Genomic DNA, 24,413 nt, shown 5'->3' with positions numbered 1-24,413 from the left:
TTTGGAATCAGAAGACCAGATTTAGGAATGGCTTTATCCCTCGTAGGGTGTAACCATGAGAAAGTTATTCAAACTTTCTGAACCACTTTCTTTGCATCTGTAAAACAAGATACATATTCCCTGTCCAACTTACTTCATACAGCTATTGTGAAGATCAAAAAAGATTATATATGTGAAGATACAGTATTTTATAAAGTGTACTATACTGTACATATGTAAAGGATTTTTTAAAATTGGTATTCCTACTTGTAATAATAACGATGAGATGACGAATGGAGGCAAATATAAGTTCCCAGACTCAGGAAAGGAGCTTGCTAAGGGAAGTGATAGTATGGAGTGAATGCAGTTAGGATCAAGAATTAGGACACTTGATTTCTAACCTTAACCCACCAAATGCTATTGCATTAGTTCTTTCTCCTGTTTAAGCCTCGGTTCCTTCATGTGGAGAATGAGGGAGTCTGAGTACCTCTCTCAGTCTTTACATGTTCAGGTGGGAGGGAGGTGGAGACGATGGGCTTGGGAGTCGAGGCAGTCCTAGGTTCAAATCTTCGTTCTCCCTGTCCCAGCTGAGTAACATGTGCCAACGACATAACCTCCCTGAACTTCAGTTTTCCCATACGTTAAGAACAGCTACCTCACTGGGTTAAATTTCACTGCATGTCACAAAGATTCAAGTTGGCTACCTCTCCCTCTTTAAAAGTACTTCCTTCTCAAAGTCCCAAATCAACAATTCTAGAAGAAAGTGGGTTTATCAGAGGTTGGCATCCATGCGACTTCCCACTGGTGTCTCTGGAACGATAGCTTTAATGGTTAAAAACATGGCTTGAATAACAGTGGAAAAAAATAGGAAATCAGTATCCAAGGGAGGTTATACCTAAGATACCTAAGATCGTATTTATGACTTACATTTAAAACATGTTTGAGGAGTACAGCTCAGAGGTTTCGAGTTCCAGCTTTGTGACACTGAGTGTTCCCATGGATTGCATGAAGTTCCTGGAAGTTTTATAAATTAAAGAGCAGAGCGGTGGTTTTCAAGCTCTTTTATTGAATAAAAGTGTTATGTGGAACTCCAATATAGAAAAGAAAGAAAAGCAAAACAGCTCTATGTAAGTGTGTGAGGGAATGTAAGTGTGAGAATGTGTGTACATGTGTGTGACGTATGCTGGGTAGAGGCAAGGGCAGTCCTATCTACCAGGCCACCTTTTTGCTTCTTGCCGTGACACCTCGTTTCCACCCGTAAAAATCTGCCTTAGATCACATTAGGAGGACAGCAGTGTGGTTGGGAAAAGGCTCACCAACCACATCATCATCAACTGCAGCTCCCTGAGTGTGCTCCAGGCCTTCAACCAGCTTAGTGAGGCAAACACTATTAATGTCCCTTTACAAGAGGGACGTTGAAGAGGTGAAGCACTTACTTGACAGAGTCCAAATCTAAACCCTTCTCTGTGTGACTCTGAAGCCATGTGTTTTCTGTATTCCAGGTCAGTAACGATTTGCCAAAGTCCCTCATTCAAACTCTGCTTTAGCATGCTTGTATGATAGTGTCAGGAAGGTCTCCTCCAAGGCCTCTATGGAAGGTGGGACCAGAACCATCTGTATAGAATATGATCACATCCTGATTTTCTATTTCTCTGCTCTCTCTCTACTCCTGGTCCAACAGCAACCACACTGACAACAAAAGCCAAGAGAACATCTTTTCCAGCAAGAAGTCAAGAGTCTGCACTAATTCTAGCAACATTTTTCTTCAGAATAGCATCACTGTACTTAGAGTAAAGGGATTTTTTTTTTTTTTTAAGTGTGTGTCTATAAATCTTTTCATTTGCCTCTCAAGGAATCTCAGAGCAGGGCATTTGGTTTCAGACATCTGGGTCAATAAGAATCTATAGGCTTAATTACTATTGATTCGTCATTGTCTCATTTATCGCGGGTCTTTGCAAACAGTGAGATTCATTTAGCCTCTGCATATATGGTCACTCATGCACTAATGAGATCCCTGGGGGACGGGGCATATGCTTACCCCTTTGACTCCTAACCTCCTCGCAGCTGTATGTTTATTCTTTGAATGCAGCCATTCTCCTGCACGTTTTTTCAATTATACCTTACCATGTGTGCTATCTGAGTATATCATTCAAAATGAAATGCACTTGGAAAACATTAAAATAACGAATGCACATCATTATTCACATAATTTTAACCTTGCATGATGCCTTTTTTGGTTCTGACTTTGATTCATTTTGTATGTTTTATCAATTCCTTCTCAAATGGCTGTCTGCCCTCTTCCAGCTTGGGAATCACATATTAACTGTTCCAAATAGATCATTCTCCCTCCCTCTCATGAACTCCAGGCTCATATATCCTGTCTTAGAGGGAGAAATTCTTGCTGTCCTAGTCCCATTGAGTATAATAAAGAAAATACAGTTTGAATGATCACAAAGTGACTTCACCATGTACCAGTTGGGTGATCAGGTACACTGAACCTCTCTGAACCTAGTTTACTTCTTTTGCAATCAGCGCTGATATTTGTACCTTCTAGGTTCCTATGAAGATTAAATATAGAGTCCTGAGCACTATAAAATGATAGATGATCAATACATAGTTCTCTCTCCTTTCCCACCACAGAAAATTAATTTCTAGCTTTAGAAAAATCCAAGAGTCCGGGAAGATTTTTTCAGACTTTATTGTTTATAATCTTGAACACAGATAGAAGCCTTGGAATCTCCATTCTCTCCTCCCTGTCCAGAAATCATTTAACTTTCTGGATTCATAGGCTACCCAGAAGTATGGTGACCATACTTTCAAACCCCAAATCCGAATACATGGTTTAACAGAAGAATTTGTCCCTTTTCAGGCATAAGAGAGTCTTGGAAAGGAAGTTTCCACACTGTCTCCAGATCCTCACTTCTTGAGCCACCACAATATGTATTCTGCCTGCCCCTTTCTACTGACACTGGTCCCATAGTGAGGAACAAGGCTTTCTCTGCTGCTAACTCCACTGGACAATTTTCTGCCTTTATTTTACTTGAATTCTCTTCCACTTTCTGTATCACTTGACCACTTCTTACTCATTTGTTCTCTTGCCTTTGTTTCCAGAACACTATACTCTTTTGGTTTTACCTCCTCTCTAGCTCATTCTCTTCCTTTGCTTGTCCCTTAAACACCTGAAATCTCCCAGAGATCTGTCCTCATCCCTCTTCTCACTCTTTATATACCCTTGGGTGATTCCGTCCTCCTCTCATGGCTCCAGTTACCATCTAGGGCTGAGGACTCCCAAACATATGCCCTTATCTCATGCTCATTTCTATCTCTTGAGTTCCAGGCCAAATATCCAACTACCCATCCAATGCTTCCTCTTAGATGTCCAAAAGGACCTTGACAAAAATGCATCATATGACACACATTGTCTTTTCTGGTACACCCACTCTTCCTTTGTGTTTCTTGGGATTAATCAAAGCCAATCTCATCTAAGCCATTGCTCAAGTAACCATTTGGGGAACAGAGTCAGCTGTTCCCCTCGGCTCTCAAATTTAATTTTTCACCAGGACTTGTCAATTTACTAACTTAAATATCCCTCTAACCAGAAGACCTTTGTCCAGCTCAACTGCTTCTACTTTATTCAGGCCACATTTGAATGCCTAGATTAGAGCTTTGGCCTCCTACCTTATTTCTCCTCTTGAAAACTTGCCCCTACGTTTCCTGTACTCCTTCCTGGGAGATTCTTCGAAAATGCAACTTTGATTATGACTTCTGCCTCTACCTAAACCCTTCTGTGCTTCCTCCCTATTGTCCTCAAGAGAAAGCACAAACTTCCTTGCCTAGCATGAGATGTTCTTCATTACCTAGCTCTTCCTACACTGCACTGTATTGCAGACATGTCTTCCATTCTTCCTCCCTCCTCACCCCTGCACACACCATGCCATAATCACACTAAACTACTTTTAATTTCCATAATATGCTTCTGGATACTTGCCTATTCTGCTCCCTCTTGCCTAGAACTCTCTTCTTTGCTTTCTTTACCTACTTCTGTCAATCATCATTCCAGACTCATCTTTGATACCATCTTTTGGAGGCCATTCTTGGACCAATGCTTCTTTCACTGCCTATGGCCACATAGCAACCTATACAGAATACAACTGCCTCCATTCTCTTCCTTACTCTTCAATTTCATCCTTACAAGAGGAAAGGAGGAATGATCCTGACATACTCAAGCACCCTCAGGAGTAGAATGCCACCTGCCCTTATCACCTATGTTGGGGGTTTGACAATAAAATCTGTACCCTCTGGTTTGGGAATAAAGCCCTGCAGGAACACCAATTACATTATCTCCTTACTTACAATCCTGCAATGGCTAACCACTGTCCATTGGACAAAATCAGTTTTTTATCTTGGCTTATAAGGTCCTGGTTGATTCAGACCCTCCCCTCATCTCCAACCTTACCTTGCCCACTATAGATTGTGGCCTAATATCAATTCCTCAGCCTTCTCTTCAAGGCTTTCACATACGTCCATCCCTTAGCCTACACTTTCCCCTTCTGCTCTTCACATGGTTAGCTCCTTTTTATCCCTCAAATCTTAACTGTCCCTCCACCAGCCAGGGCTTTCCTGATCATCTTGCCTAAATGGGGTTTCCCTGGTATTCTATCATTGCACTCTGTTAATTTCTTTCGTATCGTGCACGGTCCCTGTAGGCTTATTTACTTGTTCATTTGTTTGTTAACTGCCTACGGCCTCCTCTGGACTTTAAGTTATACGAAGGCAGAGCATTGCGAGAATACATTCAGGATTTAGCGGAGAACCTGGCACATAGTACCACTCATAAGTATACATTAAATAGATGAATGTCATTTTTTCCCCACTGTATGGTAATATTTTATCTGTATCATCTCTGGCACTCATAAGTATACATTAAATAGATGAATGTCATTTTTTCCCCACTGTATGGTAATATTTTATCTGTATCTTCTCGTGAATCTGAACTCTTTCTGGTAAAGAGTCACATCTTATTCATCCTTTCAGATGCTCAAAACATAGTTGTTAAAATGTAAAAAGAATATAGATCCAATGCAGAATATTAGCACTGAAATTTCTAGGTTGTTGATATCTCTATATCTCATTGTAGCACTGGGCTTCCCAAGGGTGGATCTCTGGAGTCATATGACTACAACGTTCCAGGCATGCCAGTGTGCACCTCGGAAGGGGACAGGGAAAAGGACAAACATCTTGTGACACTCTCTTCCCATGTTCCAGGCATGTGCCGGGCTATAGGTAACCCGTTGAAAGGTAGAAAATGGAGAATTTATTTCCTAAGTCAGTACAGCCCTCGGTCTTCTGGAGAGGACCCTGATGCCTCGAGCACTTACTTTCTTATCCTTGCATGCAAAACAGAAGCCAAATAAAGGCATTATAATAGCTAGCTTCTTTCTATTTAAGAAACATTTCTCATCCAAAAGCCATCAAGAATTTACTGATTATCCTGGCACGCCCTAAGGGATGAAAGGTATTAATATCTTCACCCTGGTTCCATGAATGTACTAGCTCAGGGAGCCTAGTAAATACTTGCTGTTAGACTGATGGCCTCAGTTGTCAGACTGAGGGATGGAGGTTGACAAAGCCATAAAGGCCAAAGGAGCAATCTGAGAACACAAGAGCAGAATAGAAAGTGAGAATAATCTTTAGAAGTGGAGTCTGAGAGCTCCCTATAATATTCATTTCCTCATTTAGAATTAAATGAGATAATATACAGAAAACCAGCACTAAGTACAGTGTCGGAGACAATGCAAATTCTTAATAAATGTTCTTATCCTTTTTTTCCCCCCCTTTTCTTGCTCCAGGGGGATTTATACAACCTTTAATGGGGAGCTTTAAATGTACCTGAGATTTGGTTGACTGGGGACCAGTGCATTTCAAGAAATTGATCCTCAGAGGGATTGTGGGAATCACAGAAGCAAAAGAGGTCTGAGGCATAAATCAGATCAAGAAAAACAGATCTTCAAAGGAATAACAGAAAAAATCCAGGGAAAGTGGTGGGGGGAGGGGGGAACAGGTTGAGGGAAAGTGAATTAGGAGAACTTCATGCTGACAATCTGAAGGGACCTGAAACCAATAGAATCACAATGAGAAATGACTTATGCTAACAGCAACCTTGCAAAAGTAACTGAGAACAGGCTGAGCTTCTCTGTTTACAACCTTCCCCTCCAGCAGACCGTAAGCTGAGGTCAGGGGCCATACCTCCCACCCTGTCCCTCTGTCCCCACCAATGGTCTAGTTGACCCTCCACAGAGCAGCCAACTTAATCCTTTTGAAGGTAAATCTGTTTGGGTCCTTCTCCCGCTAAAGAACTAAAATCTTGAAAAAAATCCAGTGTCCTTACAACAACTCGCACAGTTTGGCCCTTGGCTAACTTTCGGCCCTTACCTGTCCTCTGCTCTCTTCCACTTTGGTCCAGTCTCAGTGGCCTTTACAATGTCCCTGGAACTGCTCAAGGCCTTGGGCCTTGCTGTTCCTTTGTACTGGAGGGATCTTCCCCATATAACCATGATTTATTCTCATTCTTTATTCAGCGTCCTGCTCAAGGGTCACCTCATCAAGGATGGCTTCCCCACCTGAAAGAGTTCCCACCCCAACACCCCCTATTCTATATTCCTTACTAATCTCTATTTTTCTTTAGAATATTAATCAATTCCTGGTGTGCAGATGCATTTTCTCTCTCTCCACACAAACAGGCACACACATATATATGTGTGTGGATGTGTAATTTCCATGAAAGCAGAGACTTTTTTTTTCTTTTTTGCTTTGTTCACTCTTGCATCATAAATGCCCATAAGACACTCATCATACAGTCAGAGGAATGAACTTGAACCTTGGCTCTGCTGCTGACCTGGAATCCAGCACTGTGGATTAAGCCAACATCTTCCTGCTAAATCCTGACATCACCAGAAACTCATTTTGAGACACTGGTAGTCAAGGTTCCATAACAGAATTAAGACAATGATTAATTTAGAGGAAAAGAGCCAAAGTTACGATCAATGTTAAAAGATCTCTGGCTACACAGTGAAATATCTGGCTATTTGGCCCCACACAGAGAGAGACTTTGGTTGCCAGTTACATGCATGGGCACATCTAGTTAGTGTTTACTTAATTTATAAGCTCATAAGACATTTCTCTTCAGGGATGTCTTATCTAAAAGAATTATGGTAAATCAAGAGTATAAAATACTAAACCTGTTTATCAACACTTGTTTTTGCAGTTTCAAACAGGATTTGCGGATGCTAAGCTCTACGACAGGGGTGGCCCGCATTGCTGCTTTCAAAGAGCCATAAGTCACACCAAAAGAGACATATGGTTTCTGATTCCATGGAATCTATTGTCCTTTCCAAATAGCCAGCCTCACTTTAATAAAAGCTAGGCCTATTTCTTTCGAAGACCTGAAGCACAATGGGTTCTACAGTTTTGGAATATTCTATTCATGGATCTGATAAAATAGAGATACACTTTCCTTTGTAAGACAATAGAAAGAAAGTGAAAGGAAAGCAAACCAACATTCATTAAATACATACTAAATATACGAGCTGGAGATAAAATCTGAGAATCCTTAAAATGGAGATCAAGCTAAGAGTATAGAAGGGATCACCTTGGAAAAAACAGCAAAGAGAGAAGAGGTCCAGGAAATTAGCTGTGATGAATTCTGATGTTATGGTCAAGAAAAAGACCATGAGTTTGAAAAGCAGATCAAGAAGGAAGACTCAGAGAGGCACAGGGTTCTATAAATTATGACTCTGATTGTAGTAGTAGTAGCAGTATTGGTTTCAGGTCCCTACAGATTGTCAGCATGAAGCTCTCCTAATTTACTTTCTCTCAACTTGTTTTTTTCCTCCCACTTTCCCTGGATTTTTTCTGTTATTCCTTTGAAGATCATCTGTTTTTCTTGATCTGATTTATACCTCAGACCTCTTTTGCTTCAGTGATTCCCTCAATCCCTCTGAGGATCAATTTCTTGAAATGCACTGGTCCCCAATATACCAAATCTCAGGTACATTTAAAGGTTGTATAGATTATGTCTCTGGATCGTAACTTTGGCTCTTTTCCTCTAAATTAATTATTGTCTTAATTCTGTTAATAGAACCTTGACTACCAATGTTCTTTTCTGACATCCCCCTCAAAAAAGCCAAGAAAGGCGAGTGTTATAAGGAGAGGAAGAAGTCGTCATTGGTGCCACGTGCTGCTGAGAGCACAAGGAAGCGGGCTGGAACACATCCTAAGGACTTAGCAAACAGGGATTGCCGAGAACCTTAACAATAAATGTTTCGGGGGCCAATGGTGACAGAATACAAATTGCAGTGAGAAAGGGAAGAGTACAAAGTCAGAATAGTGACCAAGAGTATAGGCAATGCTCTGGTGAAACTTAGCTCTAAAGAGATATATGGGGAGGCAGTTGGAAGTGGGCAGGAAGTCGATTTACATGTGGAAAGAATTGGGATTTAAATCTAGTTCTGACTCCAAGACTGAACGCTGCAAATGGCTGTCATGCTGCTGTTTGAGTTTGCATGTTAATCCATAAATCCTTCTTTCCTATTTTCAGTAAAAATTACTCACATGAGGTTCATCTATAGAAGAACTTTCATACATATAAACACCTGTAAAATGAGTTAAGCAGGGCAGCATTATTATTTTATAAGTGAAGAAACTGAGTCACAAGACATTTATGGCAGAACTGACACACTAACCATAATTCCCAGTCCAACGTTCTCGCTACTCTACCACAATTTCCACAAGAAAGTAGGCAGGTTATAGATGACTGACATCTGCTGCGCAACCTTGAACTATTGCCCAAACTGCCTCTTTTACAATCATTAGTAATAGTAGCAGTAGTAGTTGGAGTACTTACTGTCATAGTACAGATTACAAAACTTTCCCAAATACACTACTTCACTAAACTTAAAGTGATTTCTCAGAGGTATTCAGGGCTGGTTCTCTCGTAATATTCTCCCATGTTCTGATGAGGACACTGAAGGTCACGCAATGATGTATGTTGGAAGTGGGTATGAATCTAGAGCTCCAAACTCCAAATCCAGGGCTCTTGTCTTTGGGTTAGTGGTTTATAAATGCTGGAGCCCTTCAAGAATCTGATGAGAGTTATGACCCCTCCTTGCAGAAATATATGTATATCGTCAACAAAACTCTGCACACAATTAAAGAGTTTACTGATCATCTGAAGTTAGGAACTGCTCTAAGTTATAAGGTCTCTAAGCCAAATAAAGGGCTAGTTGATGAGGTTACATAGTGTGATCCCTCTTGGTGGTAATAGCTTTGTAACTAGAGATTTCTAGAATGGAAAGCTTGTGAAGCATTTCTCAAACTCCTTGTCAGGATCAACCTTCCTTCTCTATACCTGACAACACACTGCTTAAATTCTAGTACAGTATGCATTTCATTCTACTCTGTGCAAGTGTGTGCCTCCCCTACTGGAATGTAAGACCCTTGGTGGAACGGAAACGTTTAATATAAGTAACCACGACAACCATAACGATTACTTCTATCACTACCAGTATCATTTACTGAATACCATTCATATCTTGACACTTAATTGTCAACATGTGCCATTACTGTTTTAATTCATTTAATTTTCTCGACAACCTGGGGAAGTGCTGACTATTGCTGCTTCCCTTCATAGTGAGATACTAAGGCACAAAGAGGTTAAATAAATTGCCCAGGGTCACAGAGCTACTAAGGGATAAAGCTGAGACACAGGCAATTTGGCTCCAAAGCCTATACTATTAAACTCAACCTCAGACTCTCTCTCTTCATCCATCTACTAATTGCATGGGGTTTCTCTGTTAATATTATAAAATACCTTACTTTCTGAAAAAGCCCAGCAGCTGTGCATTGTTACCATAAAAAGTTTTAAAAAATAATTTTAAATTTATGGAAATGCTACAAAAATAATAGACTTTCCTTACACTCATTTAAGAAATTAACATAAATACAATATTATTAACTAATCTACAGACTTATTTGAATTTTGACAGTTTTCCCTTACTAATGTCCTTTTTCTGATCCAGGATCACATGACGATCATATACTGTTTTTAGTTGTAGCATCTCCTTTGTCTCCTCCAATCTGGGACAGTTCTTCAGTAATTCTTTACATTTCATAATCTCTTTTTGAAGTATATTAGCTAAGAATTTCGTAGAATATTGCTCATTTTGGGTTTGTCTGATATTTTCTCATATTGACATTGAGATTATGCATTTTTTGAAAGAACATTACAGGAATGATGTTATGACCTCAGTGCTTCAAAAAGACATACATGATGTTGATATGTCTTACTGCCAAGGTTGTTAACTTTGATCACGTGGGTAGGGTGTTGTCTGCCAGATTTCTCCACTGTGAAGTTACCATTTTTCCTATTATATTACTAAGTATCTTATAGTGAGATACTTTGAGACTATGCAAATATCCTGCTTTGCATCCTGTTTTCACTCACTAATTTTAGCATCCATTAATGACTCTTGCTTGAAGTGATAATTACTGTGGTGTTTGCCTAACAATGATTTTCAATTTCTATTATTTCTACTATATTTATTAATTTTAAGTACAGTGTCCTTATAGGGGACAGGAAGATCTGTCCTTTCTTCCCCATTTATTTATTTTTCAATTGTTTACTTATATCAGTATGGCCTCATGGAGTTATTTTGTACTATCATTATTTATTCAATTGATCAAATTGTCCCTGATTAGGCAGGCCATTGAGAGATTCTTAAAGCTGGCTCCTACATACTTCCACAATTCCTTTCTGACATCACAAAATGTTCATGTATTTTCCCTGCCCTAGAGTTGGAATTGACCATTTTTCTAAGAAGTCCTGATTAATTTATTGAAAAAAAGGAGAATGGCATTTAGAAACAGAACCAGTGTTAGGTGTGCACATTGCTACTAGGGTGTCATTGTTCCTAGGCCATCTCAGCAGAGAGCAGGGAATATGTGTATGTATACTCACACATAAATGTGCATATATATATTTATTTTTATTTATATCCATATATATATATACACACATTATAAATATAAATATACACACACATATGTATGTGTATATATATAAAGTCGCAAGTTGATCCTAATACCTCTGATTTCCAGCCAGTATCATAGGGTTCATTCTAACCTTCCCTTTCCCTGGATGTTATTACCCACAATATATTTATTTGCTCAACTGTAATATACACATAAAAGATTTTCAGAATAGCTAACCATATATCTAGGGAAAATTTGATAATTAGAGTATAATATTTATGTACAGTTATTTTACCTTTAGCCATACAGCATACTGTCAAAATATTCTTCCCCAAAGTTACTTAGGCTAGTTTTCTTTCCCAAACCCCTTTTAGTGTAGTTATGTTATTCATTATTAATACAAGAGGTTCCGTTTTTACTGTTTGTATTTCATTTTGTCTACCTCAACCACATCCTGGTTCTGTCTCTGTCTGTCTACCTACCTACCTACCTACCTTCTGTCTATTTATTTTCAGAAGGACATGAAACATCACCATGGTTCTAAGAGTTAGAGTTATGTAAAAAAGTGTACTCATAGAAGTGTCATTCCCCGCTACAACCCTGGTCCCATTCCTCCAATCTTTCTATCCCATTCCTACCCACACTTTATAGATAACCAATCTCATTTGGTTCTGGTTTAACTTTCCTATATTTCTTTAGCATAAAAGGAACAAATACACGTTTTCTTATATTTCCTTCTTTTTACATGAAAGGGAGCATATTGTCAACACTGCTTTGCACTCCACTTTCTTTACTTACTGGTATAACCTGGATTTTACTCCATATCAGTTATCCTCAGTTTTACAAATGAAGAGACAGGCCTAAAGAGTTTGAATAACTTGTCCAAGGTCACCCACTGAGTAAGGAATAAAGCTGGATTTGACCCCAAGAAGTTTTGACTCCAAAATCCATCTTCCTTCTATTACATCAGTTTCTCATCCATGGTTCCTGGCATATTTTGCTGCTGGTGGTGGTAGTTGGTGGAGGGAGGGGGTGGATCTGTAGGTTCTTTGAATTCTCTTAGGTCATTTTAAAAGTTAATACCTGCATGTTCTAGATCATCTGGATGACTATCTTATAACCAAGTACTGCCAGGCATTTTTATTGCCCATAGGATCTGAAAATCACACATCAGCCTAAAGTAAATGCCCTCAACATAGTCAAGCATGAAAAAGTCATAGAGGACAGAGAGCAGTTACCTGGCTGTGGCCTTGGCTTGTAGTTCAGGAAAGGCAGCATGGCCCTGCACCATGTGGTCTATCTGAAAAACAAAAGAGATTTTGTTTTTTATAGTTTCTCTAATCTATGTTTTTTATAGTTTCTCTAATCTATGTTTAAGCCAGAAAAAAGATATTAAAATGTCTGTCTTTTTTTTTTTTTTTTCAGCTCTTTGTCCATAGAGAATCTAAGAATGTTAAAATGCTAACTTGGCAAGAGTGTTTCACCTCTTTCAGAAATCTAGTTTTGCTTAACCTAGTGCTGGCCTCTTGGATTACAAAGCAAAGAAGTTTAAAGAGAAGAGTAGCAGGAAACGAAACTCCCAAGGCTGAACTGGTAGCAGCAGGTAGTATCAGGCTCAAGAACTAGATGTGAGGGGAGGACTGAGATGGAGGGGAAACTCAAGTTAAATGGTCAGGGATCTGGGTGTTACAGCGCTAACTTCTGATTCACACCATGTCCACTTTCCCAATCCAGGCTGTTACCTCAGGGCAATGTCAGACTTTGAATTACTCATTCCGTCTAACTAATGGAGAAGCTGAGTGAAAGAGATTATGAGGAGGGAGGTTCGGTTAAAAAAAAAAAAAAAAAAAAAGTTAAAAAAAAAAGTCCCAAAGCTGTCACGAGTACCTCCTGATTGAAAAGTTAACACATGGGAAACTTGAGACGTAGTTCTCCAAGGACAGACATGTCTGAGATCTGGAAACAACCATCTTCTCACTTGAAACTCCATGTCTAAAATTCTATTCCTTAATCCACTTGGTAGTTCTGAACAAAATAATATGTAAAATGCATCAGGAAGAGACATGCTTCCCTATGCTGGAACTCTTGCTTGCAAGAACATAGCTAACACTGTGTTTGGGTTCCTGAACTTAATTTGTGTATTTTCTCAATGTTTACATGAGTCTCGAAGACTCCAAAACAACCATTCTGACAGATTTATTTTCACTCAAACTATGAACCTACTGGTTATTTTGGCCTCAAGGAGATGGCCTCTCTGAGCATGTTTCCTGAGAGCTGGGGCTGTGTGACAGGAAGAGAATTTGTTCCGGAGGCACCGTGGCTGGATCCGCCCTCTGCCTCTGATACTAACTAGCTGTGTGACTTTATGCAAGTCACTTGACTACTCTGATTCTCAATAACCTCTTTTCTCCTCCACTAGCCTCCTTTGAAAACAGGATTACCGGGTTGTAGAGAGTGTCTCTACCATTAAGGCCAACAACAGTATAAATACTACATCTGAAATTTATTGACTCACTCATCCTATATTAATTAATACAAAGCTAAGCATTTTACATACATTATCTTATTTATTCCTCACAATACTGCTATGGAAAAGATACTATTGTCCACTATGGAGATGAGAAAACTGGGAGTAAAAGAGATAAAATAACTTGTCCAAGGTCACAGGGAGTAAGTGACAGATCTAGGTCTCAAACCCTGGACTGGACAAGCCCTGTGCTTGGCATATCATAGATGCTCAATAAGTATTTGTTGAATAAATGTGGGATGTATGAACCATAATGGAGGCATAACATGCCACATGCTCACATAGGACCATGTACTTCTTGGTAGCACTTACCACACACTTTACAATTGTGTCTATTTGCATGGGGCACAATTTGCTCAGAAGGTAACAAGTAAGAGAATAAATGAAGTGGTGGAAATATTGGATGAACAAAGAGGGTTGAGGAGACAGTGGGTCTTGAAAATCAGAAAAATGTTTATAGTTTTATTGGATTTGAGGCCATAGAAAACTATTTCGAATTGGGGAGCAAAATGATGAAAAGTTAGGAAAAATTAGTCTGATAGGGTATGCAGGACAGGGGGATAACCAGGCATAGAGAGCAGGAAACACAGACACACTCAGAGGCTGATAGTGAAAACACAAGGCACAAATATTCCTTGTCCTTGCTCTATTTAGGCATTTTTCAAGTTCTTTTAGTAAATCATTAGTTTATATATCTGTCTTTTACCCTACACTCTAAGCTCTTTTAAATCAAAAGCTTCATTATTTCTCACACCCCAGTCAGTGCCTACAACAATGCTGGGCATTGTGAATGAATGGATGGGACACATTTTTTAAAAAAGTAAAACAATTTTAGTGACTAACCAGTTACAGGATATAAGAAATTCAGAGTTAAGGATGACTTTTGAACTTGTGGGTCTAAGGAAAGGAAATGTGGCCATATTAATCACATCTTTTTATTTTCTGTATTTCTGACTCTTTCTGAGGCCTTATTGATCCTGGAAGGATGCCCCTCTCAGGGTTAGCCAATTCCTAGAGATAGTAAAGGACTAAATTCACTTGTGAGCATGCCGTTTATGCAAACTAACTAATTCAGAGCCCACTTCTCTACCACGTCCTCTGTGGGCCACTATTTCCCTGCTCTAATCATCTCAGGGCCAGGTACTAGACAACTAGGGACAACTTTGGTACCTCTCGTGTGGTGCTGTGTGGTGTGGCATGCCTCCTCCTCTCGAGAACAGTAACAAACCATCTTTTCCATGACAATCATCTCCTGATGTTGGCCTCATCATCCTGAATAATAAAACCTACATCTTAAAACAGCGGCTTAGTGGAAAGAACATGGACTTTGGAAACACACAGGCTTGGGTTCAAACTCATGGTCGATACTGACATGCTGTGGTACCTAGGAAAATTTACGAGACCTTTCAGAGATTCATCTCCTACAATTGTAAAATGGGGATAATAAAATTTGCTTTGTAGGGGAGGTTGTGGTGAGGATCTGGTGTACAGGTGACTTTTAGTTCATAATACGTATTATTGATAAGAAGGGAATGCCACCAAAGGAGCAAAAAATGTTGGGAGAATAGGATCTCAGGTGGTCAGCAGCGTTGTTTTATTTTTTCACAGCATCTGGTGGTAAAGGCCTACCCTGATTAGCAAAGAGCAAGCCAGTTTGCCAAATAATTGAGTGCTTATTTTGAAAGCCTGGAGTGCCTGTTCCTAGGGTTGATCTCACCACTTATACTTTATTCTCTAATGCATTTAGCACAGTATAGAAGAACATAGTGTCGCATGAGTGGTTATTTGTTTTTCAATGAAATAACCAATTTAACCACAATTACTGTATTTGTTAAGTGGTTGCCTCAGAAATATATAGACAGAGCTAGTCTAACTCTATAACTGTTTTCTTATTTCCTCCATCTTCTCAGATTTTAGCTCTGACATCAGGCAGCTCTAAGAGTCGGTAGAAAAGTTCTACTAATTATTTTGATTGGTAGAACTCTTGAGCTGGAGGGAGACAGATCTCCTTCAGGATGGCTTACAAGTCTAGATCAAGAGGGAGAGGCTATCTTACAATAAATAACTTGGGCTAGACTTCTAAGCCTTCCTTATAAAGGTGGGATCTGCATTTGGAATATGAAAGAAATAGAAATGCATTATAGTATATAACACAGTGATAAAGAATGGGTGTATAAGGTGGCATCTGGCCCACAGATGTATTTTATTTGGGAAATACAATGTGTTTTAAAAATGAGCCAATATTTTAAAATTCAATTTCACTTAAAATCCAGATTTTTGTTTCTTTTGAAGAACTGGCAAATGTAAGACACTGGGCCACCCACATTCTCCCATGGCAAGAGTCACCTGGAGATGAGTGGTGACTGATCCCTTCGGAAGGCCTGCACCCCTCAGTTTGTAAGAGGCACCACTACCCCGTATCATTTCCCCATAACAGACACTGGATTTCATCAATTTATCATCATGATTGTACGAAGTTTTACTTGTGGCAGAGAGCTATTTCTCTATGCCCATCTCTCTGTCAAAGGAGGGATCATGGAATTCAATCCTAGAGTACAAAAGCTGAAAAAAAAACTTCTCTGTGAGAGTAAAGAAAATATTTATTTGCCCAGTCTGTTTATTCATTTATGCTATCTGACTCCTTTTGGTATTTGAGTTTTGACCCTGGATATAGCAAAGGGAACATAGACAAGAATCCTGAGACCTGAGTTCAGTTCTGGTTTAGGGCATAATTGCGGACAAGACCATATCTAATACTCTCTCTAAAACATTTAACAAGTTAATATGACGAATAGCCAACTGTTTGTAAAATTACACAGAGAACTACATCACCTGAGATATTAAAACTATTGGCAAAGAGTTCACCGTCAAGAAAAACATGTAACAAAGGCAAACTTAAAGTTGATGAATTTTAGATTCTATGATTATTTTGCTAAGACAAAGCTATCTTGTTGCATGGTGGGTTTTTCTCTATTAAAATCAGTTTTATGTGTTAGTGTTGAGGCTGTCTTTTACCTTGCTTTGCCGATAGAGTAAAGAAATCATTGGGCTCAGGGAAGTGTTCATCACTTGTCACAACTGCCTTTTTTCCATCTGGGTTTAATGTCAATTTTTTCACCTAAGCTATTCCAACTCTTTACTTACCAAGTCTTTTTATCTCAAAGTGAAAACATTTTGCCTGACTTTTTCCAGCCTTAAAATTCTCATGAAATTATAATGAAGGAAGAAAGTCTAACCTAGACAATTTCTTTTATGCTGCTGGAAGGGATTGTGAGCTTCAATAATGAACAGTTCTTAAGAATGACAAACATTTCTAAAAGAAAATACAAATTTATTTTTACAACTTTAATATTAGTTTTAGAAGAACTTCACTTACAAGTAGATAAATTCCAATTTAATATAGAACTAGTTCAGTCAGTCATGAATGTATCGACTAAACTAGTTGGTAACTTTGTGTATTTTTACGGTTTGTTAATTAGTTCACTTATTCATGAAACTAATGTGATATAGGCATCATTCGAATAATTCAGGATATAAAGATAAATAAAGCGCGTGTTCAAAACTCTATACCTGTGAGCAGAAAATGGCAAATATTCAAATGTAGTTTAGACTGAAAAGGTTCTTTATAAATTCAATAAATGTTAAGGGAAAACTTACTATGTTCTAGTCATAGTAAGTAAGCAAAGGGGATTCACTAGCATTTAAGACAGATGTAAACTCTGTCCACACAGCGATTATATTCTACTGAAAGAGACAGCCAACAAACACATATAATAATTACAGATTGTGATTAATGATTTGAAGAAAATAGGTTACTGTAGTAAGGTCATTGATTTTAGATAGAGGGTTCAGGGAAGAGCTGAGGGTGAAATTTAAGCTAAGATGCTAAAAAAAAAAAAAAAAAAAGGAACCAAAAAATTCCAAGTAAAGAGATTAACAAATGTAAAAACTAGAGTAAGTAGAAAAGTTGTATAAAATGAGGATAGGGAGGTAGGATGTGGGGGCGAATCAAGAAGGCAGATCTCTCTTTAGATACATACGCTTAGGAAAGGCCATGTGAGGACACAGTGAGAAGGTGTCCATCTACAAGCTAGAAGAAAGATCTTTCTATTTTTTAAGTCTTCAGTATTTTGTTATGGCAGCCAGCATAGACTGATACTATGTTTAAAACAAATAAAATAACAACTACTGTATTGTTGGGTATACAGCATATGTAAATACCACACATATGACAACTACAGCATAAAGAGTTGGGGAGTGGTAAGTGAAACTATAGAGTTGAATGCTCTTTATATTCTACCTGAAGTTTAATAATATATGCTCTAAGTTGACTGAAAAGTTTAGGATTTATATTGTAATTCCTAAAGAAATCATTTAAAAAAGTAAAAAAAAAAAATGATGCCTAAAAGGCAAATAGAGAAATGAAATTCTGAAAATTGAAAAATATTCAATTAATACAAAAAGAAAGCGAGTAAAGGGGAGATAGAGAAAAAAATAACAGAAGAGACCACGGAAAATAAATAACAAAATGGAAGACCTAAATCCAACCATACATTAAATATAGATAGTTTAAATACTCCCCCCAAAATCAGAGATTATAAAACTGTATAGAAAAGCTAGACCCAACAATATGCTGTGTATAAAAGATGCATTTACATAGACTGGGAGAGAGAAAATGGCTGTTTAGCTAATGGTGCTGTGAGTGAAGGTAAAGAACAAAAGATAGATTGGTGATATACATTTTGGAGTTAGAATCAATAGGATTTCCTAATGGATTGGGTGTGGGCAGAGAGGAGAAAGGAGGAGTTAAGAATTAATCCTAATTTTCTGGCTTTAATAAAAATATAAATGATGGTGCTCTTTACTAAGCAGAAGACAAATAATGGAGGATCACCTTAGGGAGTATATCAGTTACCACAGTCAGAAAACCGGGAATAATTCTTCACTCCTTCCTCCCCCTGCTTCCTTAACATCTAATCTACCTTCTCCATTGATAGCAATGCTATCTTTCAAAAACCTTGATCTCTCTCTTTTCTGCATACTCATATCCACTCCATCGGGAAATCCTGTTGGCTCTATATCCAAAATCTGACCACTTTTTAGCAGCTCCATTGCCATCATCCTATCTCTCAGATAGATTGCTGACTCTTTCTGGTCACCCTGCATCCATCTACCCCACTCCCACCCCAGAGTTTATTCCCAACATAGCAGGCAACAGCCAGAAAGATCCTGTAAAAACTTACATCATATCTCTCTTGCACTCATTATTCTCCAGTGGCTTTCCATTTCATTCAGAGTAAAAGCCAAAATTCATACAGTGGCTAATAAGATAGCCCTCATTACTTCTTTGAACTTATGCCCTACAGCTCTCATTTTGGTTCATTCTGCTCTATCTATGTGGTCTCTTTGCTATTTCTGTAATATCCCAGGCAAGCAACCCCCTCAGGATTTTGCACTGGTTGTTCTCTTGTTTCGGTATATTCTTCCTCCAGGTTTTCTTCCCTTCCTTGTTGCTTGTTTGAATGTCACTTCAATGAGGTCTACCCAGACTGCCTTGTTTAAAATTGCAAGTTGCTCACCGGAATCAAAAACTTTCATCCGCTATTATTTTTAACAACTTATACCAAAAAATTATTTATTGCTTTATCACTTTATTGTGGATTTTCTGTCTCCTCTTATTAGAATGTAAGCTTGACAAGGGGACAGACTTTTGGAGAGGGGACAGAAGAGGCCGTTTTATTCACTGCCTTTTCCTCACTCAGAACAGTACCTTGAACATAGTAGGCACTCAACAAATACTGGCTGTGTAAATAAAGGTCACTCAAAGAATTTGGACTTTATTTTACAGATAACTGGAGAGCTATCAAGAACAAAAAGGCCATATCTATGTTTTAGAAAGATTGCTTCAGTTGCAAATTTTGGAGAGGGTATTGTGGACTGAAAGTCTGTGTCCTCCCTGCCCCCGAAATTCATACACTGAAATCTTAACCACCAGTACAATGGTATTGCGAGATGGAGCCTTAGGGAGGTGAAGCCTTAGGGGAGTGATGAGGTCACGAGAGTGTAGTTTTCCTGAATGAGATTAGTGCCCTGTAAGAGTCTGACGGAGCCCAGAGTTCAGCCAAGTGATGATATGAGAAGATGGCCCTCTGCAACCTGGGAGAGAGTTCTCACTGGAACCTGACGATGCTGACACACTGATCTAGACTTCCATCTTCTAGAACTGTGAGAAAGAAATTTCTGTTTTATTTCATCCACTCAGTCTATGGTACTTACAGTAGCCCCAACTGACTAAGACATAGGAGTTAGAGGGGAAAAAAGTAGAAGCAAGAAGGTAATTAGCGATGCAGGAATCTAGGTGGGATACAAAAAAAATACAGCGAAAGCCTGTGCAGGACGAGAGAACAGAGATGCATTTGTTTATGTAGAGCTGGTCTTTTTATCCATGAAGTCATTCCAATTAGCTAATGTGAAATGCTGGGGACACACCTACATCTATACAAAGATCCTGTCAATACTGATATAAGTTCCTCTCGTGACCTTAAAAGCCTGCCAATTGTATTTGCTTCAAAACACTTGAAAAGAAAGTCACACTAACTGACTGACAATAACTCATTCTCAAGGGAATCTACAAGAGAACTCTAAGAGAAACTCAGAAATGCAGACCCACAAAAGTCTGATCCAGTTGTGGAAAGATCCCGAGCTTCCAGGAGCTGACTTGGGTTCGAATCAAGGCTCTCCTACTTATAACTGTAAGACCTTAATCAAGTTACCTTACTGTTCTGTTTATTCTTTTCTATTCATTTATTAGTAAAATTGACATAATAACAATGACCACATAGACATGCTGTGAAAATAAAATGAAATACTGAATCTTAATAGGGCCTAAAAGCACTTGGCACTTAACAGATAATCCTAGTATGCTGTAGGGACAGTACAATCTACTATTATGTGCTACAATAAATTATAATGATCAGTTTTATATCCAACTTTCCCATAAGATAATAAGGTACTAGAGGATAGGAATCATGTGATAATATTCTTGCTTGGCCCAGAGTAATCACAAGTGAATGAATCACTATCTACATAACCTGTACAGCACTGTGTACCCTGCAAGCTCTTCAAACACCCACTTCTAGAAGACTGACTGTCTTCCTGAGGCTAGCTCTAGACTGGCAATAAGGGAAGAGGCATATAGGTACTTACAATGCACAAATCTTAAAATTGCAAGAGCACATAGCATCTTGCTACATTGTGATCCTGTGGCTCAAGCTCATGAATTTAAATTCTAGGTTCAAACAATTCAAAAGTAACCCTCCACCCCAAGTGATTATTACAGAAAGCCAATGCCACCATAGATGCAGCTTAGAAATTTGTCTTAGCCTCCCTCCCCTTACACATCCCCCAATAAAACTGACTTTGAGTAAGACAGAGAAGGGTGCTTGGAGAGGGGGATGGCCAAGTTCCAGATGGAATTAAGCTCCAGCATCTGGATGAAGTGAATGCATGGGTTGGTGACCTGTGGAAAAAGTCTGGACAAAAATCAATAGATTTTTGCACGACTGTTCTAGAGAGAGCATTGATAAGCACGAGACGATCCTTGATGGGTGCTTGACTTATGCAACTGAAATCAATCATCCATGGGATATGGGTATGTGTTTTTCTAAGAGGAAATAACTATCAGAGGCACATGCTTGAGATAAGTAAAAAATGAGTCCAAATCTCAGTCAGATGAAACAGCAAGGTTCCTGAGCCAGAAAAGATCCTATCCCATTTTTTTCTTCATCCTGAAGTTAACCAGATGGACACATTTTTAAAGCACCAATCTATTCACATTTTTGGAAAGAAGGACCCGCTTTGTGATGGAAGATCATATTTAAATGAGACAAAATATCTATTTTTCAAATCTAGAGTTTAGATCCTGTTTTCATTTTTTTTTTCTTTCTTCTTTCTCTTCCTTTACTTTCTTTTTCACCTGCTTTCTCCACTCTTCTGCTTTAGATGGTGTATTTATGACTGTATGTTTAGAATATACTATGGACAATGTAATAATGGAACGGACACTTTCAGACATGGCATGTGAGAGATGCTGTGCATATGAAACAAAATATGTAACTTCCTCTTATAGTGTCCTATATGACAACAGTTTATTATTACAAAACCAGAGATCAGAATTCACAAAAGAATAAAAGAGAATAAGGAAATGAAAAAGAAAGGTGAATTGCAAGAGAACCATGGGAAAAGGCCATTGGCAGTGTGCATCAGTAATCTCTCCAGGCCTGTGCTTACTACTCTGAGTTTCAATTACTCATCTGTAAAACATGGACAATAGCTGTTTCTATCTCACAGGGGTTTTGAGAGGATTAAATGAGACAGTATATGAAAAGCTTTTGGAATGGAGACTGGGAATAAGCCTTCAAAATAAATATTAGGCAGTGTGATTATTATGAATATCATTCAAAGATTAACAAGATTATACATACAGATCCTTCTCATTAATAAACACACTCAGTAAGGTGCAATTATTGTTTTTATTATTACCATCATTATTGCTATTCTTATTTTCTCTATTTTATAGGTGGTTTCTGTTTCTTTGCTTGGCCTCTCTGAACTGATGATTTAGTGGACAGTCTATTTTGTTCTTGATTCAGATTTGGCCCAATTATGCTGGCTTTTAGATTTCCTAAGAATTCACTCTCTGTAGGCCATGAATCAATCATGCCTCATTAACATGTCCAAGGAAACTACACATGTAGAATTGCTCAAACTGGACCTCCAAAAGCAGCTCAATTGGTCGATGGTGTATAAAAAACTAACTAGATAAAGGCCAACAATTCTCATGACTCCTATGGAAAATCATCATGGATTTTTATGAAATTTTTATAATGACAAAAAAGGTTAAATTTTTTATTTAAATTCAGGCTCAGTAAAGAAGAATAACCAATTCTCCTCTACAAAGATACGTCATAACATTTGGGTGAAGATGGATTATATCCATAGCAACAGAGCAAACTTAGAGCCAAATACTGGGGAAAGCATTTCTAGACTGAAACAGATGTTCAATTTGCATACTAAGTCTCTGAAAACCTGTTGATAGACAGCTTCATGGACAATGCATCCAGCATGAAGATTGGGTTTACTGGATTATTATCCTTGTTAAAAAAGCCTTTGGGTTGTGTCATCTATGAGTTCTGGATCTGCTAAGGGTGATTACACCATGATGCAGGGGTGCAAACGGCTATATTTCAGATATGGGTTTTCAGTGTGTCACAGAAAGTGAATAGATATGTAACTTGAAAGTTGTATGAATACACAGCACTAGTTTAAATAGGAGAATGTAAAGCTCCAGTCCCACTGCACCTTAGGCATATAGCGATATCTTCTCAACTTTTCTGGTTATTAAGCACTGGTTATTAAGAGCAATCAGAGGTTATTTATTTTATACTCACTGAGTTTCCCTACTAGGCAATGAGCTCCTTAAAATCAGGAACTGATGGGAGTCTAATTCATTTAATTCATCTCTGTAGCCTGCTGCAAGAACAGAGGCAGAGAACATACTCTTTGCAGCCATCCATTCACCTACGTTTCCACTGACTTTGAAAGAGAATTTGAGGCAGGTAAGTATAAAACAGCAATACACTAAGAAATGAAAACTTATGGTTATTTGCATCCCTATCCAGCTTTGGATCAAATCATTTATAATTTGACTGAACATTTAGAAGAGTGGGTGGGATTATCAGACCACAAACAAATAATTTCGATATAACATAGTAAATGTGAGGTTGGGTAATTGAGGCTGTCTCATTTTCTCTCACCTTCCACATTTAACTCCCCCAAGGCCTACCAATCTCTTGACCTCAATTCTTAGTCGTCACTGCCACTATCCTCATTCAAGCCCTCATGGCTTTTTATCTGTGGACTAACCTACTAAAACTGGTCTCCCTGCCTCCAGCCATGTGCCTTCAGGCCTTCTTCCTTACTGCTGTGAGCCAGACAGATATCTGAGCATGCCTGTCCATCCTTCCAACCTTTCACTGGTTCCCCTTGGTCTCGGTCTACTAGACAAAGTTCAATTCCTTAGCGTGCTTTACAGGGAATTCTTATGATGTGGTCCCTGCCCAGCTTCCTAATTTTTATTGTAAGTCATTCTTCTAAGAAAAGTTTATACCACAGCTGAAATTCTGGACTATTTGCAATTACCCTCAAATATGCCTTGTTATTTTCACTCCATGTCTTTGTTCCCACGCCAGTTCTCCTGCCTCGAAGAGTATTCCTACACTTCTTCGCCTGGTTTGTTCTTATTTCTCTTTTAAGGCTCAGCTCAAATTCCTTCTCCCCTGCAAAGAGTTCCCTGACCCAGCTTTGCGCCAACTCTGTGCCTTGTACCTCTGGTATAGTGCTCATCTCACCTTTATGGATCTTCTGCCTTCTCTATTAGACAATGGCAAGCACCAAACAAATTTTAATCAAACTCCTTCTAAGAACCATGGAATGAGCTGGATACAAAGAGATGACTTGGCCCTTATCTTTAAAGAGCTCATAGATTTCTGGAAAAGATTTGTAAACCAATAATAATAATAATAGAATGTGATAAGAAGTGAAGTTGTGTCTTAAAGGACAAGTAAAATTATCAAGGGGGTAAAGAACTCTCCAAGAAGGAAAATAAGCATATACAAAGGCGTGGAATAACATAAGCCATGAGGAAGCTGTGAGTAGGGCAATCTAGCTTTAGTGACAAGGTCATGTGTGGGACTGGAGGGGGTACACCACAGAGGGAATGATATGTACAGAAAACTATCTGAACTATGTCCTAAGGGCTATGGGGAACCACTGAAGGATCTGGGCTGGAGAATAACATGGTCTTTTTCACAAAGGGCAA

At 38.7% G+C, this 24,413-nt stretch overlaps 1 protein-coding gene across 7 annotated transcripts in view; it reads right to left on the bottom strand.

Moving 5' to 3' along the window:
• FGGY (FGGY carbohydrate kinase domain containing) overlaps positions 1–24,413 on the bottom strand; it is a 367,647-nt gene that overhangs the window by 99,843 nt on the left and 243,391 nt on the right. For all 7 annotated transcript variants that reach the window (XM_025052081.1, XM_015595081.2, XM_025052082.1 and 4 more), the window contains one exon: positions 12,246–12,307. In XM_025052081.1, the coding sequence (XP_024907849.1) occupies positions 12,246–12,307 (62 nt within the window). The remainder of the gene's footprint in view (positions 1–12,245; positions 12,308–24,413) is intronic.

The sequence above is a fragment of the Pteropus alecto genome, unplaced genomic scaffold (genome assembly GCF_000325575.1).
Source record: "Pteropus alecto unplaced genomic scaffold, ASM32557v1 scaffold25, whole genome shotgun sequence".
Lineage (NCBI taxonomy): Eukaryota > Metazoa > Chordata > Mammalia > Chiroptera > Pteropodidae > Pteropus > Pteropus alecto.
Note: the sequence above shows the minus strand (reverse complement) of the source record. Positions and strands in the feature narration are given on the sequence as shown.